The sequence below is a fragment of the Fundulus heteroclitus genome, chromosome 1 (genome assembly GCF_011125445.2).
Source record: "Fundulus heteroclitus isolate FHET01 chromosome 1, MU-UCD_Fhet_4.1, whole genome shotgun sequence".
Lineage (NCBI taxonomy): Eukaryota > Metazoa > Chordata > Actinopteri > Cyprinodontiformes > Fundulidae > Fundulus > Fundulus heteroclitus.
In genome coordinates this window covers 18,857,503-18,883,219 of record NC_046361.1, presented here as the reverse complement: position 1 = coordinate 18,883,219, position 25,717 = coordinate 18,857,503, and the positions used below count along the sequence as shown (strand labels likewise).

General features: G+C 38.6%; 1 protein-coding gene across 3 annotated transcripts in view; it reads right to left on the bottom strand.

The window, feature by feature from the left end:
* Positions 1-10,369: 10,369 nt before the first annotated feature.
* Positions 10,370-25,717, bottom strand: part of kcnc4 (potassium voltage-gated channel, Shaw-related subfamily, member 4) — a 30,924-nt gene continuing 15,576 nt past the window's right edge. For 2 of the 3 annotated variants that reach the window (XM_021320537.2, XM_021320539.2), the window contains 3 exons: positions 20,645-21,572; positions 18,019-18,192; positions 16,702-17,263 (listed from right to left, as the gene is read on the bottom strand). In XM_021320537.2, the coding sequence (XP_021176212.2) occupies positions 17,109-17,263; positions 18,019-18,192; positions 20,645-21,572 (1,257 nt within the window). In that variant the 3' untranslated portion in view covers positions 16,702-17,108. Of the gene's footprint in view, positions 11,792-16,701; positions 17,264-18,018; positions 18,193-20,644; positions 21,573-25,717 lie in introns of those variants that run through there. The other variant, XM_012870680.3, reaches the window with a different exon arrangement.

Here is a 25,717-nt window from a genome sequence, read left to right as displayed (position 1 = left end):
CTTCTCATCTCCTGGACAGTTCATTAATCAGCTCTCCTTCATTCCAGTCTCCCCAAATGCCAGTCTGCTGGCCAAGAAGAGAAAACCACCATCTTTGAACTTAACCCTCCAAACACTTAAACCGCTTCTTGCGTCTTTAGTTGTATCTGAGTTAGAGTCTTGTATTCTACTGCGACACAAATAAGTGAATATCATGATTTAATTATTAGTTCATGACCACTTTAAAGGGGACTTAACATGCAAAATCCACTTTTTCAGCCCTTAAATACCTGTTATTGTGTGCTTGGCACCTCTGGAAGTACTGAAAATTTTAGTGTTTAGATTTATTTAGATTCTCTTTGGGTCATATTTTTCAAGCCATTCAGATTTTTTTGTTTTCTGTTACGTTTTCTTTACTGTTACATCACAGCTCTTTTTGCATAACGTCTAAATAAGGTAATGGGCGTACCCCTTTCTTTCTTTTTTTTGCCATATTTAGTTGTCATTTCGACTTTGTAATCCAAGCTCAAGGATGCCGAAGCCTTTAGTGGACGAGTCTAAATGTTGGGTTGTTGGGTGTATTAACCCACACAAGTCACTCCGAATTCCCTCATTATCAGAACCTTGTTGAAGTGCCTGGTTACACTTTATTTTTCATGAGAATGTACCTGCATCAGAAGGGAAAATACTCCTTGTTTGTGTGAAGCACTTCAAGGATCAATGCTTCAGTAATTTCTGCCAGTAATGAAGAGGGATTTTCCCAGAAACTTTTTCTGTTCAAAGGCTCAGTTGCTTATTAGTATGAAAATGAAGGACTTGAGAGCGCAGTGCCTATTTCGAGTAGCATTATGATGTAAGCAGCATTGTTTTCTTTTGCTCTGGGTCAGACTCTGACTCAAACATGTAAAGCTGAATGGAAACATCTTCCGCTGACATTTAAAAAAAAATAAATTTCAGAATTAAAAGTTTCTCTTGCTCTAGATAATAGTATCTTGGCCATTAAACTACTAAAAATGCAGAAGATGTCACGTTCTGGTTTATGTTTAAGGTATTTTGCCCTCCTTCCTTAGGTTCTCTGGTTGCTTTGAGTTTTGTCTTGTCTAGGTTCTTGTTTACTGTTAGTTTATCCTGTTTTGTCATCAGTTTTAGTCTTAGCTTTATTTTCTGTTTTAGGTTTGTACTTCAGGGTTGTTTTGTTCTTTATCAGATCGTGTGTGTGTGTAGTTTGTTTCTGTCAGCTATTTATATTTGTCTGATCTGTTCTTGTTTTGAGCTTCAGCACTGATGTCTGGTCTAATTACTTATTCTGCACACCTGCCTAACTCCACCCCTGCTGCAATCACTTCTCACCGGTTTCACCTGCTTCCACCTCCATATAAACTGTTGAGACCAGACACCAGTGCCAGGTCGTCTTGTTGAGTATGGGTGAGTTTTCCTCTTGCAACTTTCTGTTATGGTTTGCTTTTGGATTTTTGACCCCCTTGTCTCCAGAAACCTGAGCCATCCTGTTTTGCCTGTTCCTGCCGTGCCTGCCCCGTTACTCTGTTTATTTTTGTGCCGTTTTTTGGTTTGACGGTCTTTTTGGTCTTTTTGGCTTTTTTCCCTGTTTTGCTTTTTGTTAATAAAGAACCTGATCTGAACCTCTACTGGTCTGGCTGAATTCTGGGTCCCCTGCCTCTGATTCGTGACAGAAGAGGGTTGAGCAGAACACCGTGGGAGATGGTGGAAAACGAGGTAAGAATGGCTGCATAAAAACAGCAATATTTAAGCTTTACCAACATGTTTTTTTTCTGACTGGAAGGAAATGTCAACATTTTGGAGTGGTCCAGCAAGATTCCCAATTTGAATTTAATAGAGATTCTGTGGACAGAGCTAAACATTAAGGTGATGGAAACAAGCTTTTTCAATCTCAAAGACTCAGAGTTCATCACCAATGAAAAATAATAAATAAAAAAAACAGAAAAAACATACAAGACATTGGTTATAGGAAGTGATAGATTGTTTTAATGGGGAACTATTTCCATCAATTACAAAGAGGTTTGAATTATTTTATCATATGGTATAAATGGGGACTGCACAGTGTCACAGTTGGTAACACTGTTGCCTTGCAGCAAGAAGATTCAGGGTTCAAACCCTGAGGTCTTTCTGCATGGAGTTTCCATGTTCCTCCTATGCATGCATGGGCTTTCTCCGGTACCAAAATAAAATAGGTATATTTCTCATTTGCCTCCCCAAAAAATCTTTGTTTTCTCCAAGACATTTGGGAAAATATTCTGTGGACTGGTGATACAAAAGTGAAACTTTCCAGGAAGTGTGCATTCTGTTTCATCCCTGTAAACTAACACAGTATTTCAGAAAAGAATGTCATTGTCATGTTTTCTGTCAGTCATTTGTTGTTTTTTGGGCTGGCTGTTTGTCTCTGCTCTGCTCCACTCTTCTCAGTTAATCAGTGGAGCAGCTTCACCTGCACTGAGCCTGATTGCCTGCATGTGCTTCACCAGGGACTCTGCCTCTCACAGCCAGTCAGGGCCAGATGTTCTTCAAGCTTTAGTTTGAGTTGCCTTCCAGCATTTGTGTGCATCACCTGTTTTGACCTGTTCTAGTTCCTGGATTCCTGTTTTGCCTTGCCCTTGCTGGATATCTCATCGGCCTCTGATTTCTGGACATGACCTTGGTTTTAGTTTCACTTCGTTTCCAGCTCTTTGGACCTGTCTGCTCTTTCCTGCCTGCTACTCTGTTTTGACCCACCTCTACCTCCCATATATTTAACACGTCATCTCCCGCTGTGAGCAGCCTGCTGTCAGCTCAGTTTGTGTCCTGCTCATCCTGGACTCTTTCTTGCCTATAACACATTTTTGTTTTGTTTATCTATGTTACTTTTTGAATAAACTTTTAATTGCAACACCGTGTCTGGCTGAATTATCGGATCTGTGCCTAAGAGTCATACCTACAAACATAGAGGCGGTAGCATGATGATCTGGGATCACTTTGTGGCTGGAGAATGTAGACAACTTAATTCTGGAGTTGATCAGTTTACACTTTTAGATAGAGTAGAAAGAGCAATTGAAAGAAGTAAGCCAAAATACTTCAAAAAGCCTATAAAGAAAGAAATGTGATCAAAGGTAACATTGGCCAAGATTCTCTCACACTGGACCACCAGATATCTAAGAAACATCAACCTTTATAATGAGCTGTAAGCCCAGCAGCAATATCCTTCAGAACCATCGTCTCTGTGCAACAATAACAGATCAGAGCAGCTGCTGCTGAACATTCAGCCAAGCTCTAAAAGACAACCAGCATCCTCTGTTAATGTGGATGGCCACTGAGCCTGCAGAAAAAAGAGGAAAAAGAAAACGGCCCCGGAGCTCTGACTCCTCAAACTCATCTTTTATTTTCTTCCAGCTGTAATCTGTCGCTGCTGGAGCTAGATTCAAGACTGTTACTACCTACAAAAAAATCTTAGTCAGTCATACATTTTGACTGCTGCTTCAAAATCACATTTTTTGAATTCAGTTTAATTTATTTTTTTATCTCAAAAGGAATGACTTGCATAAAACAAGATCAATAGATTGATTCAGCACTCACCGTGTCATGAACTGAAATACTCTCACAATTCTCAAGATGTATCAGGTCAATAATAATCTATTATTAATAAACATCTTTACATCCTTATTAACTCATTAATCAGCATAAGTTTATTCAGGATGAGTCAAGATGACACGGTACAAATGGTTCAGACAGTGAAATGGTTCTGATTGAACCCCTCTCCATGGTAACCATGTTCACCATTGTCATGGCAACCTTTTACAGATGGGGGGAAAGCAGGGAACAAGAAGAAACGATAAAAGGGAGTAATCATGGCTGACAGGACAAGCTCTGACGGATTCTGTATCACCCTTCAGCTTCGATTGTTTCTCTACTGCCAGAATTCATTTTTATGACTGATTTGTCAGCTGTCATTCCTCTAAAGACCCTCCTGAAATTATAAATTAATTCAGGTGTAGAAGCCTACCAGCTACTGCAGTAATTGCTGCTTTATAGTCATAGAGTAACTGTTTATTCCTTAATTCATTCATTCATTCATTCATTAATTCATTCATGCATTCATGCATGTATATTTAAGGAGCACATATTAAACATCTTCTGTTGCACCAGAGTCTGTACAGGCAAATCACAAAGAAATTTAGCAGAAAAAGAGGAACTAACTAATGAAATTAAATTCTGTTGTATTTATATAGCCCCAATATAGCAAGTTAATGCATTGAATCATTAACTTGCAGAATTCAGTCCTCCTGGTGAGCATATAGTGACAGCGGAGAGTTGCCTGCATTGTTGTTAAATTTGCAGCAATGCCTCATACAGAGCATGCATGTAAAAAGCCAGTCTAAGGAGATTAACTTGTTTGAACAGTTTGCAGTCCTAGGCAGATCTCAATTGAAAGCTTAGCTCCAATAAAAAAGACAAGAGGCTAAATTTTGAAGAACCTGCAGGTAATTAAGTAGAGACTAACCCAGCGCACTATGCAGAGTTACAGAGTAACCCAGCTGTGAGGAGATAAAGGTGTGGATCATTTACTCCAATCTCTGTCTTGGTAGGGAAGACTTCACCTCATAAAGTACATTCAGCTGAAAGGAGTGAATCCTAACAATAAATCTAATTTGAGTACCATGTTTCAAATCTGGATAAACAAGGTTTCCGGCAGTTGGGTGGCTGAGAGACATTAGAAGTCCAAAGTCGTAACCAACCAAGACCACTAAATTCCCAAATAAAAATAAAGATAAGATAAATTCTAGGCGCATGACATTTATTTGCATCAAACTTTATGTCTTTAAGACTGAACTAAACCAGAACTATCTCCTTTAATGGGCCAATATGTTTGTGAATCGTCAGCAAAGCAATTAAAGGAGAGATTTTATGATTATTGTTCTCAGTTGACGCAAATACAATGAAAACCAAAAATATAGCCCTGAGGCACTGCACAGCAAATAGGACATATCAATCAAGAATGCAAGCAAAGATGTACGGAGAAGCTCCTGTTTCACGTCAAAACCATTTGAGTGCAGTACCCCATGCAAAGTGGGTCTAAAACAATTCAAATAAAAGTTACCAGAATCCAGAGTAAGAAACATTTGTGTGCTGTGGCAGTTTGTTACCAGACTAAAACTTCAGAAATATTCATACTGATCCTGAATAACTTTTAGAGATAAGTTTAGATGTTGGGTTAATCATTTTCATACTCAAAGATCTAGACTAAAATTTGTTGCATTGTAAAGATGTGTACCGTGGTTTTAAGTTACATACCCATTAACTTAAAAAAAAACATGCAGCATGGACTGGTAACCACAATATCAATGTTTTCAAGAATATAGAAAATAAACTCTTTTGGAAATTATTATTTTAAGAAGACACAAGATTTCTGGTTTTACCTAATTTCCTTGAAGAGGTTTTAATATCTAGAAGCTATTATCTTGAAGTGTACCTGATGTCTTCTTCTTTACATTTAGGGTCAAATGAAAAATATTTCAGGGCTGGGTCACTCACCTGCATTTCATTGATGGGATGTAGAGAGTCTGTGAACCTAATTTTTTAAGCACAGATTCTAAGATGGGGTAGACCTTGAATGAACCAATCCAACACGTTTTGATCTAAGCCACTTCACTGTAGCTTTGGCTGCATGTTTAGGGTCATTATCCCGCTGGAAGGCGAACCTCCGCTCCAGCCCCAAGCAGGGTTTCTTCTAGAACTGCACTGTATTTAGCTCCACCATCTCCTCATTACTGTTGAAGAAAAGCAACCCCTCAGCATGAGGCCCCCACCATGTTTCGTGTCTGGGACAGTGTATTTAGAGGGTTATATGAAATGTTATTTTTTGCATAAAAGCCGAAAGGTTTTGATTTTGGTACCACACACGTCGAACTGCAACCTGCACATTTTATGGATTCATTTCAACAGCAGCTTTCCTCTTGCCACTCTTCCGTAAAAGCCCACAACTGTGAATTGTCCTGTTAACAGAGTCTCTGCCCTAAGCTGTGGATTTCTGCGGCTTAGGCCCCTGGGGACCTCTTGGATGCTGCCGTGATTCTTTCTCTCCTTGCCCAGTGGATGCAACAGACGTCTGTGATATTCTGGGATATACAGTAGTTTCATAACCTGACTCTGCTTCTGTAACAAATCGCTGAGTCTGTCATAGAACAGATGGATTATACTGAGATTAAATTACACCTAGATTAGCAATACATACCAATTCATGCCCTGCAATAGACTGGCGACCTGTCCAGGGTGTACCCCGCCTCTCACCCACTGACAGCTGGAGATAGGCACCAGCACCCCTTGCGACCCCACAAGGGATGGACGTGTTAGAAAATGGATGGATGAATATACCAATTTGGTAATGTCTGAAGGAAATTTATCGCAGGGATTTTTATTTCAGATTGATCATAATAAATAGGAACTGAATCCCAATGCACACACACATTTTTTCATTTGTAAAAGATTTAGAAAACTTCTTCTTCACTTTCACGCTCTGCTTTGTGTTGATCTGTCTAATAAAATCCTAATCAGAGCCACTAGTTTGTTGTTAGACTTAAACAACATCTGGAAGAGTTTAAAGGTTGTGGATATTTTTGTAAGGCTCTAAGGAAAAGCCAGATAAAGTGCCAACACTATTGCTCATATTCCGTTTAACTTTGTATCCCAGACAACACTGGGGCTTCTGTGTTTAAATTGAGGTTTGGAAAAAGAATAAAAAAAGACCTGACCAAAATCTGTGGGAGTGTGATTATTTTTTAAGGACTCCATAGATCAATAAACCCTTCTGAAAGGAAAGAATAAAGCAACAGTCCCCTTTACTTAAAGCTGTTTCATGGTGAGAAGCTGGCTGGAGCTGATTAAATCAACTGATAGAAACATCAATGACAGTGTCAAAGACCTGGACATCATCAGAGGACAGCAGTGGTGGACAGCTGCAGGATCCGGCTCCCAATGATCACCACTCTCCAAGAGGTGGAAATACCAAAATACAACAAAGACCTAGAGTTTTATATCATAGACAAAAAAGCTCATTTAAATGCTAGTTTATGAAAATGAGAGGAAAACCATGAGTATCTGGGTAAAAAATGTTTCTTAGGTAAGTCAAAACGCAGTATGTGACTGAAGGTTGATGTAACTATGTTTGGAGTAATATTCTCTCACCAATTTTGTTTTCTCATTATTCAGGCATGTAGGAAATAGAAATGATTTTTGGAATCTTGTCTCAAAGAGTCGGTGCTTTTTATGTCGTGCATATCTGCATACCTGGCATAAGCTGTAAATGCAACAGTAATAAAAATGTTGTTCTCCAAACAACGAGGTAAAACCTGGAATAGAAATCTGCAAATTATTGACAAATATTGGACAAGTCTCCCCTCTGAAATCCAAATTCTTCACTTTCATTTTTTTTCCCCAGTTTGTTTCATTGGAGATGTGTCAATATTTTGGATCATGTGTGTGTTTAATCGGGTTGTGGTGACCATTTCTGTTGAGTTATTGTAAGCCAGCAGTTCTACCCAATGCTGTGTTTGCTTTAAAACTGTAAGAATATAGTGAAGCTAGTGGTGGGTGGTAACATGGGTGATCACAATGGCTGAACCTGTGGAGATGGGGGAGCATGTTAGGACTGAACCTCAGATAAACACTTCAGTGCAGCCAACTAAACAGTTTTGCTCCAGTTGTCATCCCATTTTATCTTCCTCATCCAAGTTCCTGTAAAACTCTTACTCAAACAGAGCATGTGCTTAAACACAAAGTGATCTTTGTACACTATTTACTTGGGATTGATGTTTTTGACCCCTTACTTCCATCTCAAGAGCACATTGCATCCTTAAATGGAGCCAATTCGCTGATTATCTTCCTGCACCGCAGTGAAAACTTATGCATCTATGAGGACGTCTGTGAGAGAATCAGAGCATGCGCCGTTTATTTGCAGCAAGAGAAAGGGATGCATGTAGCTGAGCGTTAATTAGTGCTGCCTGTCATCTCTGATCTCCATGGAGATGTGCTCTGTGTGCCATCTACACCTTTGGTACATAATCAGGGAGGCAGCAGAGAGCAGGAGGCACAGCTGTGACTGCAGCTACACAGCTCTGAGCAGGCACTACGGGCAGTCTGCTGGTTCATTTATAAATAGCTGCATGGCAGATAACACCGGCTGAAAACCTTTTTTTTTGTTTTTTTTGTTCATGAGGAATAAAAACAGAAATGATACCAGCATATCGTCAACAATGGGGAAGGAAATTGGTTTTATTTGAATTTCTGCATAGAAACACATGCCTTCGAGGTATAGCATCACACTCTCCCTCCCACATACACCTCTGACAGTTAAACTGGGTTTATATTCCCTACAGTTACCTTTATAATCCGCACAGGCCTAATATTAACAGATGTGCTTATCTGATAACATTGAGTATATACACCAGAAAGGACAGAAAATAAGGTTAAAAAGGTGAATACCTATTCAAAATAAGAATCTCTCGTTGTTGGTTAACAGCTACTTCATGATGCATAAACATACTTTACAGACAGGTAATTTTCTTTCATATTGTACTGTGCTACATACTTACAGCTGCTTATATATTACAGACATCGGCTTCAGTGTAGAAACAGTTGAAAGACATACATTAATTTCCCTTTTGCTTTATTAAACATAAGGCCACTATGGTAGAGCATGAGGAATACATTATAAACACGGGTAAAGACACAGTTTTCCAACTGCTTCTTGGTTTTGAAGCGGCAGGAAACAAGCTGATAACATTACAGACATCTAAACTCCATAACTCACCATGAGGCACGGGCGGAACTGATGGCATTGTACTGTATGTATTTTTTACCAGCATGTACTGAAAAATCTACCACATAATCTAATAGAGTCTGCATTTTGGTCCAGAGTCAACCAGTAATGATGCAACAGCTGCACTGAGCTAATGTAATAAACAGACAATACTGCTCCACTGATGTCGTTTTTTTCTCCAGCTTTTGTCAAACTGTCCTATTTTACAAGCGTTTACAAGCGACATGTTGATTAAGTAGCATCCTTTTTGTGCTGTTCTAGACTAACATATCTACAACTTTTCCAGAGTTAGAAGGCAGTGACACAGCAGAAGGCAAGCATTGGAAAATATGATCATCTATGCTTAAAGGTGACTTACAGTTCTGTTCAGAGGTTTACATTAACTTATGGCATGCATGTTGTGTTATTCTATGCTTTCAGTGGGTTACTTAAGCTTTAAAATAATAAAATAGCGTACATCTCTAATGATTATGTTAAAATAAGAACTGAGTTGAAGAGTTTGAAATTAGAGTGATTTTTCTCCTAATTACACAAGCAGTCTCCAATATATAGACACAACCCCGCACTAATATGTGGTTCATAAACCAATACCAAGCTTAGAATCAAATCTGCCTTCTCTTCATATCACAAATGGTTCTGGTAATTTAGTTTGGTGTCCTGGCATGGATCCAGCCTTTAAATATAACCCACACATTTTCAATAATGTTGATTTCAGGACCACTCCAGAAGGTTAATGTTGGCCTGTTGAGTGTTTGGAAAACTCATCTGTGTTAAAGTTTCAACCATCTGTTGATCTGAGGTGAAGTTAAGGATTTTTAAGGATGGTCTCACGTCAGCATCAGTCGGTCTATTTTGAGCGAGTAGGCGGAGAAACAAACCTTTAGCATGATGCTGCCGCCACCCACCCTGACAGTTTGAAAGTCTGCCCTTGACATATCCAAACATCCGTCTTGTCATTGTGGCCGATCGGCTTAATCTTTGTCCCTTCTGCCTACTGATTACCTACAAACTAGAAGATGTTTCTGACCAGTGCTTCTTTCTTGGTCGTCATATTTCTGGTCCACATGGCACTGGTGTTGCAACAATTTCCAGTTCATGAGGAAACCTGAGACTTTAACCAGTTTTCTTCTGTCATGTTGGATCAGATGGGTCTTCCAACAGTGCAACGATCCCAAACTGGTTTAAAAACTGGTTTAGAAATTAATAAAGCTGGCTATGCTCAAAGTGTAACTTATTTGTAAAGGAGTAACCCCGCCATGAGAAACATTTTGAAAGATGCATAAAGCAAGAACCGTTCCAAGAGACTCAGTTGAGCAGTGGGAGTTTAAAGCAGTGCTCGTTTCTGTGGTGGTCAGGACAAGGGAAAGGGACCTGTTGGTAGTTTTACCACAGATCTGTCTTTTGAGTTGGAGGATTTTTCACCCTTCAAACGCAGGGCTGTGGTGATGAAAGCATGTACCGTTTGAACCAATAGGCAAATTAAACTGCAATAGCCACCTTTCAACTCTAACAAGGCAGGCAGTTTTAACACAAATACTGCAGATCTAAACAAGTGTACATAGAAAAATAAAATAAAATGCACGGTAACAGTAAAGTAGCATTCTTAGGCCCAGGTTATACAGTTTGTTTGCAAAAAATTATATTTTGGGGTGAATTACACTTAAGCTTTAGAAATAGCTGTCCAAAGCCCAACCTCAAGCTAGTAAGATATTTGTGGACTCTGCTTAAAAGCTGATTCTCAACCATAAGACAACCAATTTTAAATCTTCAACTCTATCAATTATGCCAACAAGAGTGATCAAATCTCCAGTCAGAGTTCAACCAGAAGCTTGTTAAGCTTTTTCGTGCAACTGATCAAAAGGCATATAGCCAAATAGTTGGAGCGTGCGTATATATTTGAGCTGTTTGTGTTTTGACCTAGTTTGGATTACAGAAAATCTGCTATAAAATTACAGTTATGCACCTAGTTTTTGTATTTAATATTAGCTGAAGTTGTATGTTGTATCATCATTCCACTAGGACAAATTAGCAGTTCAAATAAATCATTTAAAATCCAAAATTAATAAGACATGATATGGGTGAGTGTGCACCTATTACTGTATTGGCTGTGATCCCAGTGACTGAGTTTTGAAGATCTTTAACTATATATTATGTACATGATTAATGAAAAAAATAGAAATCACTATAAGAACAGGAAATGTTTGGAATGTAAATTGTTGTATTACTAAGTTTCTTGCTTTGTGTTTAACACCTAAATTATTTGTCCCATCAAGACACCGAAAGTTGGCGGCTGGTCGACTTTTTTCTAAATGCTGCATTTAAGTTTGTAACATCAGTTTTTAGAATCTGATGTATTTCCTCTCTGAAAAATGAAGTAATATGTGCTGACAAAACTGTTGGTGCTTTCCAAATCTTTGTGTTTATCTCTTTGTTTGATCAGCTGTGATTTTATTTATGTTTGTGTAATACCACTGTACTGGTGGTAATATAATTTGTCGTTTAGGGATAGTACAACTTAGGCTTTTACTACTTTGAGTTGAAAAAAAAAAGGAAATTAATAAGTTATTTTGAAGCGAGAATTGTCTCCTAGACTCCAATACCCCACAGCGCATAACAAGATTGAGCGATAAATGTCTTCAGGGCCTTTGAAAGCAGCTATATTGTCCAGCACATTGTAAGTGTATACTGGTCCATCTCTACTACAATGTCAGATCATGCATTACATGCATAGTGCTTCGCAAATATGATCGTACATATCTTCTGTTGATCAGATATGTTACAGGGTTTTAAATATGTGAGTAAACAAAAAAAAAAAGATTAATTTTGGAGTACAACAACTGGCTCTGCCGTCTAGTTGAACAGCATGGACCCAACGAGCGCCGCAGCAGACTTCACGTTTCCTCCTTATTCAGGCAAATCATCAGGTCAGAGTGGTGACCTCCGGCTGAGTGTAGTTTCCAGTGGCACCGAGAATATCTTTACAGCCTTCTGTTGAGAGACACAAAAGTAGACATGAAACAGTAAAAAAGGTTTGTTGCTGCACTTGAGAAATGTCCCGATTTATTTATCAGCAAGCCGTAATCATCAAAATTACATGAAATAAAAGTCTAAAATATTCAATCTATGTGTAATGATTCTATATGAGTTTCACTTTCTGAAATGTGTGACAAGAAATACAGAATTTTTTCATGATATTCTGATTTTTGAGATAGATGTCTCAGACTCCTAGTTTTCAGCTAAAAAGAAAGGGATCTCTCACTCATCCTGTTAAATTGTCTCTGTCATTAAAGCTGTTTACCAGACTGTGTACGACACCATCACTTTAACTCTCTACAGGTCATTCCACATTTCTTTCATCATACGCTATTTTCTTTTTTTTCTTTTTTTTTTTTTTTTTATTCAGATCAAACTAAAAGGATCCATGTTCTTTAAATAGCCAACATGTGGCCAAATAACTGAAGTATGAGCAACACAGACAACAGCTTATCTTGTGAGACCTGGCGAAGAAAACATTTTATTCACTTTCTCCGACAACACTTGTATTTGTTTGATATTACTTTATGTTGGATCCCTTTAACGTGCAATTAAATGTTGACATAATCCTTTTGTACTGTATGTGGCTTTCAGATAATAACCCCGGAAGAGTTTAGATTAGTGTAATCTTAATAGAGATAGACCACTGTCACAAATCATTCCTCAAAAATTGAAACGTTGAACCACCATCTGAATAATGGGGAAAGCCTTGCAGGTCTGAAAAGATCTTAGTTGAAAAATTAGCTGTTCACGGTCCACGTCTGAACTGACAGTGTTTGAACTGTGCATCTAGAACAGCAGCAAAAACAACACAGCAGAACGCAGGGTTAGCATCCATAAGACGTAAAAACACTAAGGTTCATAGATGACTAATGTTACGAGGAACTAATTAAAATGATTGATCAGTAACTAATACAACTGTGCACCACAGACAGAAAACTCCTGAGGTTGACAAAAGCCTCTGCTATGCATCTTTGTACGGTTAATGGAAATCTATCAGTGAAAAAAAAATCAATCTTCCAGTTCACGCAGAAGAGTCTCCCAGGAATATGCACATTTCCTCTGCACATCTGCACATCCGTTTACTATTGTATGTCGCACTCTGTTCATGCATTTGGAAAGTGTTTGCGTTTATATATCTATAAAATCATAGCACTAACGATGAAGAGCCTTCCTTTGGTGACTTGATTGAAGTCAACCATTTGTTTGTACCACCTTAGGCTTCCATTTACTGATACCCATCACAGAAGATCTTCAGATGTCCATCCATTCAACCCCAGCTGTGCAGCAAGGCATGCCTTATTGGTGAAATATTATCCATACCTTTTCCCCTGCAACTCTCTGGTATTAGCCAGCATCCCAATCCCCTACGGGCACCGCACTGAAGAACAGAGCCACTGAGTCATACTCTATTTACATCTAACCTACTAAAAATCAGCTGCAGCCACAGAGGAACCGTTTTTATGCTTAGAAAAAAAACAAAAAACACAAGACTTTAGAATTTGAATTCTATCCAAACAATTTTTAGCAAACCCACATTTTTGATAATGATGTTATCTGTTTGGGAAATATCTATGAAGTAGGAGAGCTGTAAACTGTAACGTTTGTCCATTAAGTGCAAACAAAATATGCAATAAACTGACTTATTGACAGCTTAAATCAAAAGAGAAAGAACACAGGAGAGGGTTAGTCTTGCCTATCAGCAAACTGCATGACAACATCTTTTGCAGGGCCAAAATGGGAGTTAATAATAACCCTTTTTTCAGATAATGTTGCCTAATAAGAGCTGCATGCATGTGAAACGACCCGGATATAGAACAGGATGCCGTTATGCAGATGCTCATCAGATACGGGGCTCTGGATTAAATTAACTCGCTCTTCTTTCCAGCATAGATCAGTTCTGGAGTGTTTTGGCTTTCTTCAGCATTCTGTCATTTTTGTCTCTTTTCAGGAATATAACCTGAATGATAAATAAGGTAGCATTACCACTATAAAAGAAAATGAAGTTTAAATCCATAAGATGTATTTTTATACATCTGAAGATTATTTTCCTTTTTTATTTTTATAAGACTATAGCCATCCTTCATCTTATATACACTCGAAAGCAAATATTTGCATAGACTGTATTAAAATACGCAGAATGATTGACATTAAATGTCTATTTTCGGTAAGTCAGGTTCCCTAAACTGATTTCTGCCATCTTAAAACTTTATTCAAATTCAGACGTTTAAAATGTACTTTTCGGGATTTTGGCCCATTCCTTGTGACGGCAGAAGTGTAACTTGAGCAGGTTTGTAGGCCAGCTTACTCACAGATTCTTGCAAGATTTTCCCATCAAATGTAAAATTGGTCATTATGACCAAACATTTATATTTCAGAGTAACGACAGAACAGGACCCTTTTCCCCAAAAAAATGCCTTTGAGTGCTATAATCTGTCTTCTTATGTTTTCTGTTTGTTTTGTTGTTGCTTTTTGGAGTAATGACTTGTTCCTTGCTAAGGAACCCTTCAGTCCATATCGGTACAGAACTTGCTTCACTGTCGATAATGAACTTCTTCTACCATGGTCAGCCAGCATCTCATTAAGATCTTTTGTTTATTATTTTTGTTCTGAGGGTGATTAACACATTTCACACCAAAACCTTTTCCTCTCTGGGACACAGAACCCATCCACTTCCAGAACAGACGGCTGGACATTCCCATTGTGTCAACACATAACAGAAGACCTTCAAGCATCTGGAAATTATACCCAAACACAAACAGGACTTGTCGAAATCCAAAACTGTCTTCCAGATATCTTGACTGATTTATTTTATTTTTTCCACAATGTCACACAAACAATATTTGCGTTGCACATACCATTTGACTCTGGAGAGCATAGAGAAACAAAAATTATCTCTCATTATTCTGGCATTTAGCAAAGAGAAATAATTTTGGTATTCCTAACTGAATGAATTTAGTCTGATTAAATGTTAGACTGTATGAAAAAAGAGTTTGTCTCCTAATAGCTTAAAGCCAATGTGTATTTCCTCTGCATGTTACAACATGTTTGTCGCCAGCCCGCAACAAACAGTATTAATCAACACTCAGGAAGCAATGAAGCTTTCAGGAAATACATTCAAGTAAAACATCCACGTAATGGTCTGTTAAAAAAAAAAAAAGAGGGGGGAAAAAAAGAACCATGCAAGCTCTCCCGAGCCCCTGGATGTAGTAAGTGCCTCATCTGTGAGGCCTGTTCTTGTTTCTCTGACAGCAATAATGCTAATGACCTCTCAGAGTGAAATGCATTTTAGCGAAGTGCAAAGAAAGCATTCTGTGGGTGTCTGACGACGTCTGGAATAAAAGGTGGGATCTTTGCTCTAGATATCAGGAATGCTGCTGAATCCAGAGCCTCCCCTTCAAACAGCTTCTGGATACTTTGAGAATCCCAGTTTTGATATTTATACATTATTCAAACAGAGATGTGGGACAGAGTTGCCATCTCCTGTAGACTATCGGCCAACAATTTACACTTCTGTGAATAGATCAGGGCACGCCTAAGAGTTTCAGCCTCAAAGCAAACGTTCACAGGTCAAAGTCTAATCTTTAGTCATTTATAACTGGAAAGAAAGTGAGTTTGAAGAAATGCTTTAATTACAGGTGAACATAAAAAATAATTACTAATTAAATAACAGATATCATTACAATTGTGTATTGTGAGTGGGCAACAGGTTAGGTTAGCTTGTCTTCCCTCCTTTGGTTGAAATAACGACGTTGAGCATCTTCTAGTTTTCTGCCAGTCTGTTACATCATCAGTCTGAGGAAAGTTTGCCCCACTTCCCACTTTTAGTTGAGATGCTTAAGGGTTATTTATTATTATTATTATTATTATTATTATTAGTAGTAGTAGTAGTAGTAGTAGTAGTAGTAGTAGTAGTAGTAGTAGTAGTTCGAGGGTCCTGTTCTGCTTCAGCTTGATTTTTTTTATATTTATTTTTTAACTACGGATGGGACCACATTATCCCCGAGCATCCTCTGATGCACGTTAGTATTGATGATGGATTCTGGCCAGGTAGCTGCAGCAAACTGTGTCCAAGCCATGACACTTATGAGTATTTACTATGCAGTTTTTTTTCCATGCATGCTGAAATTGATTCATGCCAAACACACCATCTGATCTGGTCTCTAAATAATTACGTTTCAGACTCTTCTTTCAAAATTATGTTATCCCAGGAATCTTGGTCTTTATCTATGTTTTCTCTGGCCTTTATGTATCTATAGGGACACGAGGTTACATCCTGGCGTGCATCTCATGACAGTTAAACTTGCTCCGTCTCTTTCTGACTGTACAGACCATTCGATTTCATATGAACAGTCAACCCTGTTTTGCAGGTCCCCTTACAGCAGGTAAGTAGGTTTTTGAGACCTATTTTAGCATCTTGCGGTCTTCTCTTGAGGTGAACTTCCTTGGATGACCAGATCTGGACATGTTGGCGGTTGTTTTGAATATCCTCTACCTGTACGCAATTCTTTATACAGCGGAGACTGATTTTAAAATCTATAAAAACCTCTCTAAACCCCTCGCCAGACTCATTTACTGCATTTTCTTTCCCCTGAAGCTTCAGGCAGCTCTTTTGATCTCATCATGGTGTTCATTTTCCCGTCAACAGCCAGGAGAATAACAAAACAACAAACAGCTCTTATCTTTTCATGTGACTATATGTCTTTCACTTGTTTTAATCTCAATACTATTCTACATGGACCTTTTTCTCATTAAACACAAAATGTGTTTTGGTATCCTGTGTTACAGATGCTTCAAATCAGCAGCGGCTCAGGAGAAACATTATTTTTAGTCAGCACATACAGACAGATAGATGACGCAATTAGTGCTACAAAGCTCTTTTATTGATTTTCTATTGATCTGAAAGGTAAAATATGACACAGAGCTACCTGTTGTCAGTCGAGGTAGCAGAGGCACCTCAGCACACGCTGATGAAACAGTTTCCTGTCTCTGAACGAAATGAGTTTCCTTCGCTTAGAATTTAATTCAGTTTCTTTCCAAAGTTATGACTGGAAACAGCAATTTTTTCTGATTTTGTGATTCCAAGCGGTGGCATTGCGTATGCAAGCAGCCGAGGAATTCACATTTTCCTTAACATCTTTATAGGTGATGCAGGGACAGACTCAACATGCTTATCATGGTCCTTCTATGCAACCCATTTTACATACACACACCTCTATTAGTTTTCTCAAAAAGTATTTTTCCTCAAGATAAGCATATATTTAGCTCCTTTTCATCTGCTGGTTTCTTGTTTTGCAGTCTTCCTTGTTGCTGATTCTTCTTCGCAACTTGCAAACAGGAGTTTCATCAACCCGTATGTGTTATTATCACTCATAATACACACAGTCACTGGTGGCTTGTCAACGGAGGGACACTCGGGCGCCGCCTCTATCAAAATTGCAGGAAAGAAGTTTAGACACAGTGAAAACAATCACGAAATAAAAAGTCGCTGTCACATCTGTCCTTTAATAAAATGTGTCCTATTTAGATTTTTAAGCATTACCATTCTATTTTAGGTTTTTCTTTTAGGTTATTGTTCATTTTTTATTTTTTATTGTTTTTGTCTAAGCCTCCACATTTTAATGTTTCAATGATGTGGGAAGCAGGACAAAGTTTTGTCAATGTGTAAATTGTATCACTTCCATGTTGTTTAATTATACTGGGTTACCATGTCTTTTCCAATCAGAAGGAAACTTCTTTGAATAAAAAAATAACTTTTAATCACAAATATGCCAAGTGTATGAAACATTTGGAGCCCAGCTGCAAATATGTATTGGATTAAAAGTGAATTGAATTAACTGAAATTTATATAAATCATTTGAATCGGCTGAACTGAGTTATTTGGAATTGGACTGAATGGATTTAAATGTACTAAACTGAAAATGAGATAAACTAAAGTAAACTGACCTGCATTCAATAGGACTGACCTAAATCAAACAATAACTCTAAACTAAATGAACTGGTATGAAAATTAGAATGAGTTAATTGATTTGAACTGAATTAAAAAAAACAGCATCAAATTAAACTAAGCTTAATAAAATAGAACTGAATAGAGAAAGCAAAAAAAAGCAATTCAATTAAAAGAATGAATAAAAAATAAATAATTAAGAAATAAATAAAAGCTAAGTGAATTTGTAACGCACCAACATGGATGTTGGGATCTCCAGATGTCAGGAGAAAGCAGGTGCCCTCCCTATTCTTGCCTCTTCCTCTGGAGCACCGCATGGACCACTTTTCACTGGGGGACAGAGGCTGGGTCAGACTGCAGCCTTCCTCATCTGAAAGGGCCACATTCGCATCACCATTCTGTTTGGAGTCTGACAGGGAGACAAAAAAAATAAAACACAATCGCATAAAAATGGCAAAGGTTTTACTGAGGGTTCCCAACAGACCCAGACAGAGGCTGAGGTATATTGCATAAAAGCAGCATTTTTACTACGATGAAATCCAATTTGACTGAGATGTTATGAGGAGTAATCTGATCATGGAGCACTGCTGTCTATGTGAGTAAGCTCAGAGCATCGTCTCTGGAATCTGAAAGCCAAAACACAGATGTTTTCTAGCGTTAACAGACTTTAGACAACACAAGTATCCATCATGAAAGGTCTGCTCTTTTGTGGTGGAGAACATAATTTAAAAAAATAATTATGATCAAGATAAATAATATCTGTGTAAACGATTAAATCCCACAATTAAAAACAACTAAACTAGAACAACAGAGTGGTAAAGGTGCAAGTTTTACGATACTCTTCTGAGATATCTAAAGGAAATAAACTCTTGCAATTTTCTGATTTATTGTCTTGTGTTTTACTACAGAAGTCTCACTAATGTCTAAAAACACCATTTTAATTTGGGAACGTTTTGCATGAAGTGTATTCTGTAAAAGCTTATTTTGAAATATGGCACGTTGCAGTTTCAGTCTTCATGAAATGTCACAATACTAGATGCAAGCATCTGCGATAAAATAATGGTAAAAGTAAGTTCCTTTTGCAGTATGAATGAACAAACCATTTTCTTTTTTGAATCATCTCTAATACTGTGTTATTTGCACAAATAGATACAATTTGAATTAGCATGTGACTTTAAAGAGACCGTCAAGGATTGTTTTTTTTTCTTAATGAAGATCTGTTAAAACGTTCAGTTTACTGGCAGTAGACAACGTTTGACATCTATATTTAGCATAAATGAAGATTAGTTGTTCCCAGAGGCTGCAGATAATGGCTACGTATGAGAGGTGCCAAAAACAAAGCAGACCTCTTCCATCTTAAAACAACTCCCATCTCAAAATCTTCATAGTTTAATATGCAAACGCGACTCTAATAACCTTTAAGCATCATCACGTTTATATTTTTATTCACACAGATGATTGATCAAATGAGGAATAATGGTAGGACACAAATGATCTGCCTTTGTGCCATACGTACTGAGACTGAAGCATATTAAGTGTTGCCGTTCAGAGTTACTGTCTGATATAAAAGTTAAAGTGGTGGTTGTGGTGTTGTGTTGGGGTTGTGGTGATGTGCCAGAGGGCGTCCAAAACATAATAAGTGTAATAAACGCAGAGAGTCCCTTTAGACATTTACTGTCCTGTCTGAATACTTTGAATAAAGTCGTAGTACCACTAGTACCACAAACCCTTTACTTCAGTTGTAAGTCATCATAGGCTTCTCTGTAAGTAACCACCCAGAGTAAAGGTGACGACAGGTTAGAAGAAGCGAAACTGCTGATAATGGTTTTTTTTTTTAAATGGTAGAAATCTGCTTTGGAAATCAGAATCAAAATAAGACTTTGTTCCAAAGTTTGTAGGTACAAACAAGGAATTTGACTTTGGGTTCCAATGCTCACATCGTATGAAAAGATAAATAAAATGCAGGCAGAAAAGTACCTGCAAGCAGAACAGCAAACACAGTCTATAACAGAAAAGACATTATTGGGGGGGAAATCAGCGACAGTATGTAAAGGTGGGTTTTCTTCTCTCCACAGCAGAATAGCTGACTGTAAAGTGTTCCTCAGCAGGGGGATAAAAATGGCTCCTTCTCAGAACAGCTTCTAATTTCACTCTCTGGGACCAAACACCGAGAATTTGTATTAAATGGAGACGACAAGTTGGGCTGAAATAATATTAAGAAAACATGCAATGTGCAATAATATTGTTGATTTGCACGCTAATAATATGAGTTTCAATAAATAATTAAACACTGTTCATGTATTTCTGTTTTTTTGGGGGTTTACAGGAACATAGACCCCCAGATAAAGAGCAGCATATCCAGCTAAAGGAAGAACATAAAATGGATTATTTCCATCTCAACATCAAGGGTTTATCAAAGAAAAAAGGCTACTGGCCGATGTCGGCTGTTTTGGATCTGCAGTTTCTTAATGAGTTGATACTGTTTTAATGCTGTATTAAACAACAAGTGTCAACAATTTAGAGGCTTAGAGAGCCTTAATGTATGGTACTTAGATATTTTTCCGAACTTTATCGCTCTCAAGGCAGTTATTTGTGTTATGCACAATGTGAACAGTGGTATTGGGATAAATTTGGTACATACTGTGCAGCCCTAACACCAGAGCGTTATCTACTGCTATTGGACATTATACTCTTATTATGAACCTCACTTTAAACCCAATGAACCCTACAAGGTGGTGAGAACCAGAAATTAGCCTTCATCTCTCTTGTTAAGTGATGTGAAGTCTACCTACACACAAGGTGAGGATTTATTGCTACATTTTGCTTGAACTGGCCCCTTCAGCGTGACACTTTGACCTCACCTGAGCGATTCCTGCTGCTGCTGTCCTCTGCTGCCAGCGGACACGTGTCGCTCTGAGTGCTGTCTATGTGTGAGTTCGTTTCTGATTTCACAAACGAGGCCGAGTCGGTCGGTACGTGTGGGTTCTGGGTGTGTTTCGATTTCTTCTTTGGCAGCTTCTGCTTCGCCATGGCCAGCGAGTAGTACATGCCAAAGTTGTTGACGATTACGGGAACCGGCATGGCGATGGTCAGCACGCCGGCCAACGCACACAGCGCTCCCACCATCATCCCCAGCCACGTCTGTGGATACATGTCTCCGTAGCCCAGCGTCGTCATTGTGACCACTGCCCACCAGAAGCTGATGGGGATGTTTTTGAAGTGGTTATTAATCCCGGGGTTGTAGGTGACGCCGATGCGCTCGGCGTAGTAAATCATGGTGGCAAAGATCAGCACTCCCAGGGCTAGGAAAATCACGAGCAGCAGGAATTCGTTGACGCTGGCCCTCAGCGTGTGGCCCAGCACACGCAGACCTACAAAGTGGCGCGTGAGCTTGAAGATCCGCAGGATTCTGACAAAGCGCACCACGCGGAGGAAACCCAGCACGTTGCTGGCCGCTTTGGACGACAAACCTCTCAAACTCATCTCCAGGAAGAACGGCAGGATGGCCACAAAGTCGATGATGTTGAGTGTGTTTTTGACGAAGGCCAGATTGTTTGGGCAGCAGATGATTCGAACCAGGAATTCAAAGGTGAACCACACCACACACACCCCCTCCACCATGACGAGCTTTGGGTTGGTGACATTCACGGTCCTAATCTCGTATTCTGTGATGTTTCCTTTGGTGACAGGCTCTGTGAAGTTTTGTAGTACATCGAAGGCTTGATGGGTCTCCATGCAGAAGGTGGTGATGGACAGCAGGATGAAGAAGAGAGAGATGATCGCAACTCCCTGTTGGAGACAGATAATCAGCATTAATAACCATAATAACATGTTTTACTGTTTCTTTTATGCTGAAACTAGTAATAACGGAGAATGACATATTAATTACTTTCCGAAAAGTGTCAGAATTAAAGAAATTGTGTTTAGAAAATATTTTTTCTTAGCTGACTGACAAGTTCAGATTACAATTATTAACAAGCTTACAAGTACGGGAGGCACAAAAAGCATTTGATCAGAACAGAGTTCTTCAGAAACACTGACATGATGAATCTGTTTATTTATCCTTGACTGTAAAGCTTTGCCTGTCAGAGGATGAGCCACAGGAGCGGAAAACAAATCACTTGAGATCTCTTCAGTCACTTCGACTGCAGCACAAACCAGAACACTCGGACACAAGGAACAAACACTTTTCTTTTTAAAAATGGGGCAGAAGGAGATCTCTTTTACAGAGATTTCCAATTTCCCCAACATTAAATAAATGAAGAAGCAAAGCACTGTTCTTCCCTCTTCTTCTCATTATTTAGCGTTCACAAGCTTATTCATCAGGGGCCTGAATATCATGTCAACTGTAGGGGTATTCCTGATGCATTTAAACTGATTGATATGTAACACAAGTTCAAGAATTAAAAAAAAACAGCTTGATAAATACATTTGAAGTTAGTGTGGCATTTCTGTAATCCACACAAGGTAGAATTACAAAAAAACATTTCTGGGTCTCCCCAGAAATACTCACATTTGGGTCCATTTAGGCAGAGACACATCCCTACAGAAAGAATTGTGACAAAAAATATATAAAACTGTTTATCCCTATATTTAAACAACTCCAGACCAAAGGACCGTTGTTTGAAATCTAACTACAGCTAAAATCCAAATATTAGAGGTGGGAGAAAAACTAGGAATGTGTTTGGTCTCTGAAAATTACAAGTCTAATGAATATACAAAGAACTGAGCCCTCATAGCTAAAAACTATCGACATCTCAGTGTTTCATTGTACATATGAAGTGAAAACCAAAACATTTAAAATATTTTGCCAACTCTGATCATTTGGGGATGTTTCTGGACCTGCCTGGTTGGCAGTAAACACATCAACTGTTAAAACTGTACAGCTGTGGTTGGGAGTTTTCTGAAAGTTTGCTTTTTGTGTAAGAAAAAACAGCAAATTTCCTAGAAATCAAACCTGTTTTAAACCAAGTGACTGGATCATGCTGGGATCCCATTAACATGAGTCCCACCTCTCACAGTCAGCAGGAGGCGCTCTGGCAGAGTTAGCATTATGTGCGCCTCCATGGGAGGACTGCTTCTTAGAGGTTTTAAATAAGGTTGAGGATTTTTAATTTATTTAGAGAAAACTCAACACAAAGGAGTTCATGAAAACAAACAAAACCTCTTATTAACCTCTTCACGCAGAACAAAATGCCCAGGAAAGTAGACTAAATAACAGACTTAGAGAGACTTTGTTTGCTGTGTTATTAGATTTATCTCTCATGTTTAAGTAAGCAACTTTCTAAATGCACTTTTTTGTTGTTTTTAGATGTAAAAATTTAATATATAATAGATTATACTGACTCTAGGGACCTCACCTGTTCCACAACAATACCTGTCGTGTCAGTGTTTGTATAAACGCTGGGTGCTTACTCATGTAAGATCTGTCATCAGTGTTAACTGCAGCCTGCGCTAATAGGACTAGGACACTCAATCCTCTCTGACTTTCCAGCTGGATAAATACCGTTCCTGTAACGCGTGTGCAGTTTCTCCCTTTAGGAGCTGTCACTTTTCATTCAGCTGGGTGTTCTTTTGAGTCTGGGATTAGAAAAACAAATACAGCATGTATGTGTCAATAGGGGCGGATAAACTGAATGAGAACTGCACAGTACGAGTCTGAATAATAGGGATTTATTAACCGAAGCTCATGTTCAAAACAGCATCAACAATATATTGCTGACATGCAGGGATCAGCCATGACAACCCTGGTGGCCCTTTGGGAAGATGATGACTTTATTGCATGATGAGAGGGGGAAGCCTCAGCTCTGTCATAGGAGAAGCTCACAGGAGACATCCTTACAAGGCAAACATAAACAGATCTTGCACTGAGGCAAAGGGGGGAATCTGCTATGATTTAGCACAGCTGCTTTACTTAAATGAAGTTGAAAGAAGATCTCTCATTTTAATGTACACAGCATTTGCAACGCTGAGTAGCATCCCCGGTAACAAAAACGGCTAAAAAATATATGCCCAAATTAAATTAGATGCTGCTCCTGAACCCTTTGGAGCAGAGGCAAAAGCTTGGTGTCTCTGTAAAGGTAACCCTTTAAATGTCTAAACTAAGAGGTCCAGTATGGTGTTCTGGTAACCACACTGCAAAAACAGAGCTAAAATTAAGTAAAATGTTCTTAAAGTTAATGTATATGTCCTTGATTTGAGCAGGAAAATAAGATGATTTGCCAATGGAATAAGATTTTTGCACTTAAAATAGGAACAACTTTTTGCAGTGCAGTTTTTACTTATTGAAGTTAGAACACACAAATTGTTCAAACTTTGTCACTCCTGTTACAAACTCCACCGATTCTGTTGCTGTTTTGGTCTTAAATGGTAACGGTGACCCGTTACCAGTTAAGGGTTAGATTCTTTTATTTTAGCAGCTTAATCTCGCAAATCAAAAAACTCAAACCCTTCATTTTAATACAATTATTTGTTTGGGGGGGGGGTCCCACATTAATTGAAAGACCTTATTTTTTAAACTGTCTTACACCGAGGTTCTAATTATTTATGGAAGGGAAATTTTGTAAAAAAGAAGAAAAAAAGAAAAAGTTCAAATTGTAGGCTTTTTTCATCTCTGAAGAGATATTAAAAGAAACATTGTTATTTCAGTACTTTTGAATTGTAAATCAATCAAAATCTAAATGACCCTGTCTTTTCTTTTAAATACATCTATGTGAAGACATGCTCATTAATAGATTTCCACTACATCCCAAACAAACAATGCAGTTTTTTTGTCACACATTTGTTTCAGATCATTAAATTAGTCTTAATATCAGACAAAAAATTAAAAAGAGTGTCTGTTATCACGCCAACAGTTAAACATGGTGGTAGTGTGATGGTCTGAGGCCGCGTTGCTTGTGCAGAACTTGGACGACTTTCCATAATTGACTCAACAATGAATAATTTTCTCCGAAATGGAGAACGTCCGACCCTTAGCTCATGACTCTAAACTTATACTCAGAAGGGTTTTGCAGTGGGACAGTAATCCAAAGCACAATAGCAACCTCACCTGTGAACGCCTCACAAAAACAAAATGAGGGTTTTAGAGTGGCCTAGTCAAAGTCCAAACATAAATCTGATTGAGATGCTGTGTCATCACATTGAATAGACCGTCCATGCTCAAAAACCCTGTTGCTTGATTAAATTAATGCTGCAAAGGAGAGTGAACCAATAATCCTTCCCAACAACATAAAGGATTTATTGTCTGTTACCAAAGCTGCTTGGCAGCGCCTGTAACCACCAATGGTGGAACAACCAGGTTTCAGGTTTAGGAGACAGTTACTTTTTCTCACTGGAGCAGAATGATTGGGACATCCTGTTTTGTTCAAGAAACAAAATACTCACTGGCAAGCTGCTTCTTTTTTTATCAGGATATCTTCGTCTGACAATAAAATTTAAGTGTGACAAAAAAATTAAAACAGAAGAAGGCTATAAAGGGGCAAATACTTTCTCACATCACTATATTCACATAAATATCCACTCCCTCCCATCAATTTACCTTCCCCTCTCGTCTCTCTGCTGGCATCCCATTAATCTGCTCTCACCTCCTTTCTTTCTCGCTTATTGAGCTGACAAGTACCGGTGACACATCGCCGCCAGAGACGCCCAGCCTCACTCTGACCCTCTTCCCCAGCCTTCACCTGGCCCATCTGTAAATCCACTGACCTCCTCCTCCTCCTCACATCCATTTATTCATCCTCGGCATCCAATACCTCTTGAAATCTCAAAGCCCTCAATCACACATGGTTAGATCAATTTGTTGAAGCAGAACGGTCCATGTTTGCGATAAAGACAGAGGCCACACTGAATGGAAAAGCACGAGCCATCACAAAGGTTCAACAGAGGTTCAACTGACCTAAAATTTGGCCCAAAACATGTTCATCAAGACAGGATTT